General features: G+C 52.2%; 1 protein-coding gene across 8 annotated transcripts in view; it reads left to right on the plus strand.

Annotated features, from left to right (window-relative positions):
- Positions 1-12,004, plus strand: part of TNS3 (tensin 3) — a 229,719-nt gene that overhangs the window by 205,611 nt on the left and 12,104 nt on the right. For all 8 annotated transcript variants that reach the window (XM_047763136.1, XM_047763141.1, XM_047763140.1 and 5 more), the window contains 4 exons: positions 3,115-3,246; positions 8,466-8,561; positions 10,031-10,108; positions 11,036-11,113. In XM_047763136.1, the coding sequence (XP_047619092.1) occupies positions 3,115-3,246; positions 8,466-8,561; positions 10,031-10,108; positions 11,036-11,113 (384 nt within the window). The remainder of the gene's footprint in view (positions 1-3,114; positions 3,247-8,465; positions 8,562-10,030; positions 10,109-11,035; positions 11,114-12,004) is intronic.

The raw sequence follows: 12,004 nt of genomic DNA on the forward strand, positions 1-12,004 counted from the left end.
GAGCTCAATGGACCCACTGTCATTTCGAAGGGGGAGTGGGGGAGTCAGAGGCTGGGGGGGCTCCTGAGGCCCTGAATTGTCCTTTGTGCCTGGGCCGCTCACCACGTTTCAGGGCCCCATTGTGGCCAAACGCTCCGTTCTCGTCCCCTCCCTGCTCTGGTCGCCAGAATCTGCGTGATTGTGCCTCTTAGCTCCAGCGCCTCTGCACCTCACCCAACCCCACAGACTCTAAGAAGGGCTTGTTGAGGGCTCTGTTCTGGAATGTTCTGAGCGGGCCCGCCTACACTAGTGGCACAGCCTTTCAGAGGCGAGTGAGGGCTGTGCTGGGCTGCCCCCGTCTCTGAACAGCCAGGCTCCCGCTTCCAGGCTTGGTTGGAGTGCGCCAGGCGGTCCTGCAGGCCAGGATGACAAAGCCTGCCTTGTGGGGTTTCGGGGAGAGGCCCGGGTGGAGGGCACCTCCCCTGCTGGCACCTGGTGGGCGGCAGGCGTTACTGTTGTCATTGGCCTAATCTTAGCCACACATTTAAAAATATTTCTTTGGGGTGGACCCCATCTCAAAATAGCTACTATGTGCACTGGGCGTTGATTTTTCCAGTTGGGACTCCAGAAGCGTAACTTCCTCTATTTTCTAGACGTTTCGTGTAGAGAACACCTACACAGACGAATGTTCTGTTGGTGTGCCAGCTTCTGCAGATGGAAGACAGCCACGCGTGGGTTTTGCTGTAACTGCTGGAATGTGCCTTTTTCTGGAAAAGCTGTAGTGAGATTTCAGGGAGATGCAGGAAAGAAAAAAAAAAACAAAAAACCTCTATTCTCTTTGGGGGCACAGTTGTGCACCTGTTCCTATGGCAAGGTTAATTCCTTGGGATGTCTTATTTTACGTGAACATAGGAATTCCACTGCGGTGCAGCAGATTAAGGATTGGCATGGTCACTGCAGTGGCTGAGGTCGCTGTTGTGTTGAGGGTTCAGTCCCTGGCCCGGGAACTTCCGCATGCCATGGGTGCAGTTAAAAAAAAAAAAAAAAGAGTGAACATGAAAGTACCAGGAGGAAAGGGGCTCTCAAGTAAAGCAGGAATGAAGTATGGTTGTTCCAGCCATGCTCAGGCCTCTACTCTCACCATCCGTGAGAGTGCCAGCTGCAGGGAGAGGGGTGACGAGGATGTGGCCGCTGGCCACTGCAGCTGGCAGCCCTGGCTTTGCCCCACGAGGGGGGTGTCCTATGCTTGTCCTCATGGCCGCAGCATAGGCTCACGTCTGTCCCAGAAAGCAGTGAGCCCACTGTGGTCGTCAGAGCCCCCTCCGCTGTGCTGAGAGCCTGGCTCCCTTGCACCCAGGCGGCCCACGTTCTGGGATGGGGTCTGGGAGGGGAGAATGGGCTGGAGCAGACCCAGCCTTTCCTCTGCTGCCCAGCAGTCTGCCGCCTGCAAGCCTGGGGCCCTCTTTCCACCACAGTGAAGGGAAACTGTGACTTACAAAGAAAAAGCTCTGGTGAGTGGTTCACAATAAAAAAATGGTAATGTCTATAAGTGATCTTTCCCCTACTTAAAAAAAAAAATAATAATACACGTTATGCCCCTAAATTTAGAAAACACACTGAGACAAAACCCCCCACGTCCAGGATGTGGGCCTGGGGGCCCTGCTTCCACCCCACCCCAGCCATCATCTGGGGCCTTGGATTGCCGGAGCAGCAGGTGAGGGAGGCTGGCTCGCCCTGCACCAGGTCAGGCTTGCACCTGCCCAGCATTCCGTCAAACCCGCTCTCAGGCAAGAGCGCTGTGTTCCTCTCCCTCCCTCCCTGCGTGCAGTTTACGAGCTCCTGCCTCGTGGCTTTGTCCTGGCTCCGGGCAGTGCCCTGAAAATTGTATAGGAGAAACCAGTTGTTTTGCCCTGCAGCCAAGCCAGCATCATGCTGGGAGGTTGGCTGGAGTTGGGGTGCCCAAGGGACCTCAGACAGAGGACTCCCTGAGGTTATCTTCTAAGGCGTGACGGGGCTTCCTGCCACTCCTGGGTTTATGTCCAGGCTCCTGAAGTTCTCCGGACGGAGCCTTGGGCTGTATAGAAAGGTTGCATTTCCATGGCTGAAATTTTGTATTACTTTATCCTTTAAACCCCTGGTTTTCTCGTCATAAAAGGTACATGTCTATAAAAAAAATTCTGAGATGCTTTCCAGTTACTAGGAAAAAGTCTTGCGGATGTCTGGGCAGCATCACTAGCTTGAGGTTACTCGCACCCCCACCCATTCCTCTTTCTTCCTATGTTGTGAGCATGGGAGCTGGGGGGCCAGACTTGGAGCAGGAAGCGGAGGCTGTTCCTTTTAAGCAAAAAGTTGTGCTGAATGCCTCCCAGCCTTCCCTCGGGCAGGTGGGAGGTACAGTGCCAGGCCCAGCTGTGGCCTGACGGACAGTGATGGCCACATCAGAAAGGAGGGCACTGTCCCTTTCAGGCTGGAAACAGTGGGCCACAATGGCTGCATCTGTCTGGGAGCCGCCGGCTGGAAAGCCACCTACGGCCGCATTTTTGCCATCCCCTGGGGCAAATCTGGGAATCTGTATTAAACATTTAGTAACGTTTTGGGTACATCCACAGTCTGCAGAAAGTATGACTGGAAATCTCTTTCCTTCCATTGAAAGTTGAGACTGCACTTTCTAAAATTTCTAAGAAAAAAGGCCAGTTAGGGGACTGGCTGCCCCTTGGTCCACACCCCCCACTTCCTGCTCGGCCACGCTGTGTGTCTTGGGAGCTGGTCTGGGCAGCGATGCCCCTGGGGCTTCAAGTTTCCTGCACTGTCAGGTCGGAGTCCTCACTGGAACCTTCCAGGTGCTGCAGGGTTCACGGGAGCCTGTGTGAAAAGCCACACCTTTGTGATCTAAAGGGATGGGCCCCCTGACCCCTGCATCCTTACGGTCAGGCCCCCACAAAACCTTGGCCATCACAGAGACCTCCCCAAGAGCCCCCCAACTGCACAGACAGGAGGGCCTCTGCTTTGTTCCGTGCCACTGCCCTCCAGCTGAGAAGGGACCCAAGTTGCAGGAGAGACCGTTGTCACTGCCCTAAGGGGAGAGGCCACGGTCCCCCTGGCGGACACTCATGTCTCTCTGCTCTCCTCCCCCAGCCATCGCCATGCTGAAGGACAAGGAGCCTGGGTCCTTCATCGTCAGGGACAGCCACTCCTTCCGAGGCGCCTACGGCCTGGCCATGAAAGTGGCCACACCCCCGCCTTCCGTTTTGCAGCTGAACAAGAAAGGTGGGTCTGGCCGGCTCCGCTCAGCCACGTGACTGTCAGGGCACCTGGGCCCGTGGGATGGTGGGTGACCCGGACAGCACTCATGGGTTTTCTTCTTAGTGTTTATGTTTTCGGGTGGACGTTAGGAAGTACTCTGTTGACTTCAAAAACATGCACAACTTAAAAGTTGAGAGTTAAGTGTGATTTGGGGCCAAATGAGGACTAGAGCCCAGGAGGCAGCATTGCAGACAGCTCTGAAATACCGCTCCAGGGAGGTGTGGGGGGGAACGTCGAGTATGTGTGATTTTGGTGACAGGGAGGAGGTACGTGCAGCCAGGCATACATTTTACAGAAGGTCACTGCCGGTCATGGGAAGCAGACGTCACCAGGAAGGATTTTTGTGCTTTTCTAGATGTGAGGAGATGCCAGAATTGGGCTCATAAAATCTCGTCCTGAACACATCTCTCTGAAGACCTGTTCTGCCAGGCTTCCCAGAGCACAGAGCGCCTCCTCCTGAGCTCCGCCCTGAGCTCCTTTCAGGGGGTGCCGAGGGTCGGCAGCTGCAGTGGCTCGTGGTTCCGTCTGAGGAGAGGCAGATGGCAAGTGCCAGTCCTGGCTCAGGAAGGGAGGTTACTTACTTGTTAATTTTATTTTTTATTGCTTTGATGGGTGATCCATCCCCTTGTGCAGACATCAGGACATGGGAGCCTCAGATAAGGCTCCCATTTTCAGCCCATCCTCCCCAGCCCCCGCTTACTCCCCTCAAGTGGGCGAAGAGTCTGCCATAAATTGCTGTGCATCTTCTCACTCTTTCTCCAATGCAGGCAGGTGTGCATTTTTCCTTTTCTCTTGCCTAGAAGGCGGCATCCTTCGTTCACAGTGCTTGCTCCTGCACCCTGTAGAGTGTTTCGATGGATTAGAAGTGAGGCCAGTGTCAGCCTGGAGTCATTGGATAATCCCTCCTCAAGGGCATGGCCAAAGCCTTCCTCCCGCTCTGGTCCAGCACTCTGCACAGGTGGCAGATGTTAGCTGAATAATGCGTTCTCCATTCATGTCTTCTTCTTGCTCTTTTTGATGCTCTTTGTTGCGAGCACAGTGATGCACAGCAGAGTCTGCAGTGCCTGCAGACACGAGTAGGTGGCATCATGGGGCAGATGCGTGTGTACCCAAATGCACTTGACAGCCTCCTGGGGAAGCCCCTCCGTGTGTTTTCCTGCGTGTAGTAAATCCATCACCGTCGTTGCTTTTGACTGTCCCAGGGATCCTGGATTTGGCCGTGCAAGCCCTTCCGGCTGGCCCCAGCGCCCTCTGGCATAGCCCCACCAGTCTGTGGGCACCCCAGCTTTCTGAAACAGCAAACGTGTTTGAGGCTGACTTTGTTCCTTCCCCGCCTTGGCCATTTCCCCAAAGGTCCCTGGTTCTCTCTACCGGAAGGTGGCATCCAGAAACCAAGCTCGAGTTGCTAGATCGCCTCTTGGCTATTGGACTGTCGCTGCTTCTCTCTAGGACCAGAGCTGGAGAACGTATCACTTATAAAATTCCTGAGCTCGTGCTGATACGGTATCACGAGGTCCCTTTTCTCCTCCTCCCTCAGGGACAAGCTTGGCTCCCAACAAATCAATACCCTCTCTCCCGTAACATACGGCTTCTGATTTATTCTTTTTGCCTTGCTATCTCACCCTGCCCTCTTTGCCCCTCCCGCCTCTCATCAACTCTGCGGCAAACTCCAAGCGAAAAGATTTCTTTCGCTCTCTTTTCCCCCGAGTGGAGACTGGACACAGGAATGTCCGTGGGTCAAAGGGCTCTTCCTCGGGCACCTGGGCGCAGCTGGGGGTGAGGATCAGAATAAGCACGGATTCTGAGCCCCTGGTGTTCAAACAAAAGAACCCTCACCTGCTTCATTCCTGCCCCGCGCCCAGAACCATCCCCTGGAGGAAATCTCTGCTTAAAACTCTTCCTGGAGAAAATCACCTGGGACCAAGTTCCCCCTTGAAGCACATGAGATTTGGGGGTCGAGGGGCCGAGCCTTGGGCCATGGCCACGGGGTTTTCAGGAAACACAGATGGTCAGTCCGGGCAAAGGGAGAGGTTGTGTGAGGAGATGGGGCGGGGCTGCGTGGAAGCAGGTGACTCAGCCTGGAGCCCAGACCGTGCGTGTCGTTGTATCTGGCCGTGAAGGAGGAGCAGGCTCTGTGCCCATCGGGGAGAACTTTGGAGAACGAAGCCTTGGAAGTAGGGCCCCGGGGTGCCCAGAATCCCTGCAGGAGAAGCTCCACCAAAACTCTCCACTTGCCTTGGGGTGGAGATAGAGGCTTTCGTAGCTCATGAGCTGAGTCTGGCCTGGTGGTGGAGGATGCGGGGCATTTGGAAACACACTGAGTGATGGTTAGGGCAGAAAAGGGTCTCAGGGCCGGAACCTCTGAGGGTCTGTGGAGACGGGGATCAGTGGGGGGGCGGGAGGTGAGTTCACAGCAGCTCCCGGCTCCCCCTCAGTTTTAGCTGAAGCTTTTATTTATTTATCTGTTTGTTTGTTTTGCTTTTTTAGGGCCACACCCGGGGCATATGGAAGTTCCTAGGCTAGGAATTGAATCGGAGCTGCAGCTGCCTGGCTACACCACAGCCACAGCAACACAGGATTGTTAACCCCCTGAGCGAGACCAGGGATCGAACCCACATCCTCATGGATACTAGTTGCATTTGTAACCTAGCTGAAGCTTTTAAAGCAAGGCCAAACCTTTTTTTTTTTTTTTTTTTCTGCATGCATTGTCTTTTTGGAAATACAAATGATGATGTATAACTTTGACTCTCACCTTCAGGCCCAGGGCACAAAATCGAGGACGTTAGGATAACAGGCTTCAGGACATGCCAGTTGCCGGCGTCCTGGGTGACACTTTATCTGGCTTCCCGCAGCCCCTGAATTTGGCAGTTGCACTTCACATTCCAAGGGTGGATTTGAGGGGAGAGGTGACCAAACCTGGGAGGAGCCCAGCAAGTCACCACCCACCCCTGGTGGCAGACAGGACAGCCCCAGATGGGCAGGACCTGCTCCCCAAGCCCCGAGCAGCTGGGTTTCCTGCATCCCGACCACACTCTGTCTCCCTCGGCTTTGGAAGCGGTGGGTCGTTCTCCTCCCTCAACGGGAGGGCGAAGTGTTTTTTCCTCGCTTTTATTCAGGGGTGCCTTTTATGGGCCCTGAGGATTTTCTTTCCTGCCAGCCATACGGCCCCTGCGAAAGGCTGTCACCGCTGCGGTTCTCTGTGTGGTTTATGATGAGCGTCCCGGGGGAGCCTGCTGCGGGCAAGATGTGGGGCCCAAACCCAACTCCAGCGGGTCCTGCCATCAGAAATTCAGAATTCAGGAGGTGCAGCAGACGCGTTCCTGTGGCGGGAGGGAGGCGGGACAGAAGCGCAGCACAGCGGGCATGTCTGCAGGACTTGTTAGCACAGAGTGGTGACGGCCTCGTCTTTTTTTGTGTCATTTGTACTCTTCCACCAGCAGACAGCTCGCCCTTCCGTGGTTTTTCACATGCACCTTCTCTGGGCTTGTGGGCTGTGTAGAAGCCGTGTGATAGACGGCCTGCTTCCTTGAGGGGCTGAGGACCTGGCTCCTGGCTGAGTCTTACCCAGAAGACAGGCACCCTTCCAGCTCCTTTCAGCCATTTATTCCTGGGCAGCTACATCTGGGTCTTTCTAACCTCTCCTCTTAGGAGGGGAAGGAGCTGGAGGCTGCTGACTCCCTCCCATCACGGGGATTGGGCAGAATGCTTGAGGACTCCTTTACCCCCAGGCGCGGTGACCGCAGGGGGTTCTAGCCTCCTTCCTGCAGCCCAGCGACCTTTCCTAGCGTGGTTCTTGGCAGCCCGCCCACTGCAGGGGACATTGAAGTATGGTGTGCCTGCCGTGGCACAGTGTCAAGGGTTCGATTCCCAGCCTAGCACCATGAAGCTAGAGGATCTGGCATTGCCACAGCTATGGTGTAGGTCTCAGCTGCAGTTCACATTCAGTCCCTGGCTCAGGAACTTCCATATGCCATGCGTGCAGCCATAAAAAAAAAAAAAATTGAAGTATAGTGGATTTACGGTGTTATGATAGTTTCAGTGCATAGCAAAGTGATTCAGTTATACATGTGCATATATGTATAAATATATATTCTTCCTCAAGTTCTTTTCCACTGTAGATTATTACAGATATTGAATGAACATAGTCCCCTGTGCTCTGTAGTAGGACCTTGTTGTTTATCTGTTTCACATTTAGTGGCTTGTATCTGCTAATCCCAAACTCCTAATTTATCCATTTCCCCTTTGGTAACCATAAGTTTGTTTTCTATGCCCGTGAGTCAGTTTCTGTTTTGTAAATATGTTCATTTGTATCATTTTGTTAAGATGCCACATGGAAGCACCATCACAAGGTATTTGTCTTTGACTTACTTCACTTCGTGTAATAATCTCTGGGTCCATCCATGCTCCCGCAAATGGCATTATTCTTCTTTATGGCTGAGTAGTATTCCATTGTACATATGCACCACATCTTTATTCGTCTGTTGATGGACATTCAGGCTGCTTCCATGTCTTGGCTGTTGTAAATAGTCCTGCTGTGAACATGGGGCGTAAGCAGTTTGTGAACCATGGCTTTTTTCTCCGGATAAATGCCCGCGAGAGGGACTGTGAGATCATATGGCAACTCTATTTTTACGTTTTTAAGGAGCCTCTAGACTGTTTTCCACAGGGGCTGCACCACTTACATTCTCATCCACCATGTAAGAGGGTTCCCTTTTCTCCACACCCTCTCCAGCATTTATTTGTAGAATTTTTGATGAAAAATCCACTGTGAAAAACTGTGGCGCCTCCTTAGAAACGTAAAAATAGAGTTGCCATATGATCTAGCAGTCCCTCTCCTGGCCTTATGACCAGAGGGAGGTGATACCTCATTGTAATTAAAAAAAAAATTTTTTTTGGTCTTTTGTCTTTTGAGGGCCGCACCCACAGCATATGAAGGTTCCCAGGCCAGGGCTCTAATCAGAGCTGTGGCCGCTGGCCTGCACCACAGCCACAGCAACGCCGGATCCTTAACCCACAGATCGAGGCCAGGGATCAAACCCACAACCTCATGACTCCTAGTCGGATTTGTCTCCTCTGCGCCATGACGGGAACTCCCCTGATTGTAATTTTGATATGCATTTCTCTAGTGATTCATGCTCTCATTTTTAGAAATTGTCTTCTCTTTTTAAAATCTCTTACTACAGCTGGAGATTTGGCCAATGAACTGGTTCGGCACTTTCTGATCGAGTGCACCCCAAAGGGAGTGCGGTTGAAAGGCTGCTCCAATGAACCGTATTTCGGTAAGTGGCTGCGAGCTGGCTCTTGGCTCTGAACCCAGGAGCACGTGCACCGTGTGCTCTGGGCCTGAGAATCAGGGCCGTGGGTTTGCCCATCCTTCAAACAGCACACTTTCTTTTCCTCCCTGTTTGGAGATTCCTCAGTTATCATCTATGAAATAAACTGGATATGAAGTCATTCTTAAAAAGCTTTCTCAAAACAAAGCAAATAAGTAAATTAAAAAAAACAAATCCGACTGGGAACCATGAGGTTGCAGGTTTGATCCCTGGCCTTGCTCCTAGGGTTAAGGATCCGGTGTTGCCGTGCGCTGTGATGTAGGTTGCAGATGTGGCTCGGATCTGGCATGGCTGTGACTGTGATGTAGGCTGGCAGCTGTAGCTCCGATTCGACCCCGAGTCTGGGAACGTCCATATGCTGTGGGTGTGGCCCTACAAAGCAAAAAAAAGAAAAAAAAAGGCAAATAAACACATGGTGACGGAAATGCAGGTTCACAGGTATGGTCCAGGCAGGTGGCAGAGGAGTGTGGAGAGATTGGAGCTGATTGCGACCCCATCCTCTGGGCATGAGAAAAGCACGGGCTGCCCGTAAGACCTGACCCTGACGGCTTGTCTGAAAGACGGCAGGAGCCCACCAGGCGGAGCTTGAGCAAACCGCATCAGTGCACTATCGTGGCCTCTGGGCAGGTGGAATTCCCATCGTGGTTTAGAGGGTTAAGAACAGTGTCTGTGAGGATGCGGGTTCCATCCCTCGCCTCGTTCAGTGGGCTAAGGATCCAGTGTTGCCACAAGCTGCAGTGTAGGTCGCAGATGCATCTTGGATTCGGTGTGGCCGTGGCTGTGGCGTAGGCCCCAAATGCAGCTCCAGTTCGACCCCTAGCCTGGCAGCTTCCATATGCCACACATGCGGTCGTAAAAAGAAGCACCACACAGACGATTCCGTGGTAGCTGTGAGAGCTGTCGGAACGCATTCAGATTGACAAACTGGTGATGGTGTGTCTTTGCTGAGAGCCTATCTGCTGAACTTGTTGAAAATTTTGCACAAATTCCCACAATAATGGAATGTGTTAGCTGCTAAAAATTTAAGGGCTCAGAAGTTCCTGTTGTGGTGCCATGGAAACCAATCCGACTAGTGTCCATGAGGACTCGGGTTTGATCCCTAGCCTCACTCAGTGGATTAAGGATCTGGTGCCACTGTGAGCTGTGCTGTAGGTCGCAGACAGGGCTCGGATCCTGCATTGCCGTGGCTGTGGTGTAGGCCGGCAGCTGCAGCTCTGATTCATCCCCTAGCCTGGGAACTTCATATGCCATGTGTGTGGCCCTAAAAAGCAAAATGTAAGTATGTACACACACACACACACACACACACACAGAGGCTCACCTTTTGCAGCAGCCTCCCTTCAGCAGATACACTTGCTGAGCAACACAGTATTGAGAGTGGGGCTAACGCCTCTTGGCTGTTCTTCCGTTCCCAGGGAGCCTGACGGCTTTGGTGTGTCAGCATTCCATCACGCCCTTGGCTTTGCCCTGCAAACTGCTCATTCCGGACAGAGGTGAGCTGATACACACTCTGTGGGTGAACCCTGAATAGTCCACCAGGTCAGGTGAGGAGAGCTGGCCTGCGGCACCCGCAGCCTCTGGTCGTATCTTGATGTCATATGGCTTTGTGAAAAATTTCCAAGGCGCAAAGATTTCTGTAGCTCGAAATTATAAAATGTCTGGGCTCAGACACCGTCAAGGTCATTTACAGTAATTTTTATAATTCTATACAATCAGCAAAATGTTGATGTTTTTGACCATAGGTGCTAGTTGAACTATTCTCTGTACCTTTGGGTTTGTTTAAAAATATCCACGATACGGAGTTCCCACAGCTCAGCAGTAACGAACTCGACTAGTATCCATGAAGACGAGGGTTCGATTCCTGGCCTTGCTCAGTGGGTTAAGGATCCGGTGGGTATTGCCGTGAGCTGTGGCGTAGGTCGCAGATGAGACCAGGATCCTACATTGCTGTGGCTGTGGTGTAGGCCAGCGGCTACAACTCCCGATGTGACCCCTGGACTGGGAATTTCCATGTGCCAGATGCACTCCCCCCCAAAAAAGATATAATTTTTTAAAAAAATAGCGCCCATAGCATATGAAGAGGCATATCTTTGCTTTCCTAAGCAGTCTCGAGGTCACATAATTGTGTTTTAGTCCAGAAATATGATTAGCTTAAAATACAGGTGGATGTGATTTACCTTTGAAAATGTAGTTGGTCCCATAAATTATTGCAGAGATGAGGAAAGTATTTTGCTGGGCTGTGTCGTGTTGATTTTTGCTCACAGTGTGATGGGGTTTCTTTGGACTGGGCTGCTGTCGCCAAGGGAGCTCTGTGGAGCCAGTGTGCCACTGCCTGGGGCTCCACGGGCATCCCCACTGTCGCGAGGATTCTTTGCAAGCAAGCTGGGCTCATTGCTGCTTTTTCTTGCTCTTTCCTGCAGATCCGTTGGAGGAAATAGCCGAAAGTTCTCCGCAAACAGCGGCCAACTCCGCGGCAGAGCTGCTGAAGCAGGGGGCAGGTCAGTCCCCCGGCCCCTCGTTCTTTCCTCCTGGCTCCCCGCAGGGATGGGCTCCGTGCTCCTCCAGTCCCGTTCCTTTCCTTGCTGTGTGTCAGAGGAGGCTTCCCTCTATAGGAGCCACCCCAGGGCTGGGTGGGGCCCCAAGTTCCCTGGGCCGATGGGCCACAGGACGCCACAGGAAATTTGAACAAGATCAAATTCAGTGGAGTAAGTGTCAAGTCTTCTGTTTCGCTGGGGGAATGTGGTCAGACAGGCTGTGCTGACCTGAGCCTCCAGCTGTAAAAGTCAGAGTGATGAGTGAGGAGCTCCCGTCGTGGCTCAGCGGGTTAAGAACCAGACTGGTATCCATGAGGATATGGGTTCCATCCCTGGCCTCCCTCAGTGGGTTAAGGATCCTGTGTTGCTGATTGTAGATCGAAGACACGGCTCGAATCTAAAAAGTTGTATCTGACTTGTATATAACTTGTATCTGAAAAGTTATCACCAAACCCCAAGGTCATTTAAATATTCTCCTGCGTTATAAGATGTTTATAGTTTTGCATTTTACACTAAACTGGTTTTTGTTCTAGTTTGAGTTAATTTTTGTGAAAAGGGTGAGGTCTGTGTCTAGATGCGTTGTTTTGCATGTGGATGCCCAGTGCTTCCAGCACCATTTGTTGAAAAGACAAATTGCTCCATTGTATCTTTTTTGCTCCTTGGTCAGGGGTCCATTGACTGTAGTTATGTGGGTCATTTCTAGGCTCTATTCTGTTCCATTCACCTATGTGTCTAGTCTTGCACCAGCACCACACTGTCCTGATGACGGTAGCTTCATCGTAAGGCTTAAAGCCAAGCAGTGTCAGTCCTCTGACTTTGTTCTTCAGTCTTGTGTTGGTTGTCCTGGGTCTTTTG

The sequence above is a fragment of the Phacochoerus africanus genome, chromosome 16, assembly GCF_016906955.1.
Source record: "Phacochoerus africanus isolate WHEZ1 chromosome 16, ROS_Pafr_v1, whole genome shotgun sequence".
NCBI classification, from domain to species: domain Eukaryota; kingdom Metazoa; phylum Chordata; class Mammalia; order Artiodactyla; family Suidae; genus Phacochoerus; species Phacochoerus africanus.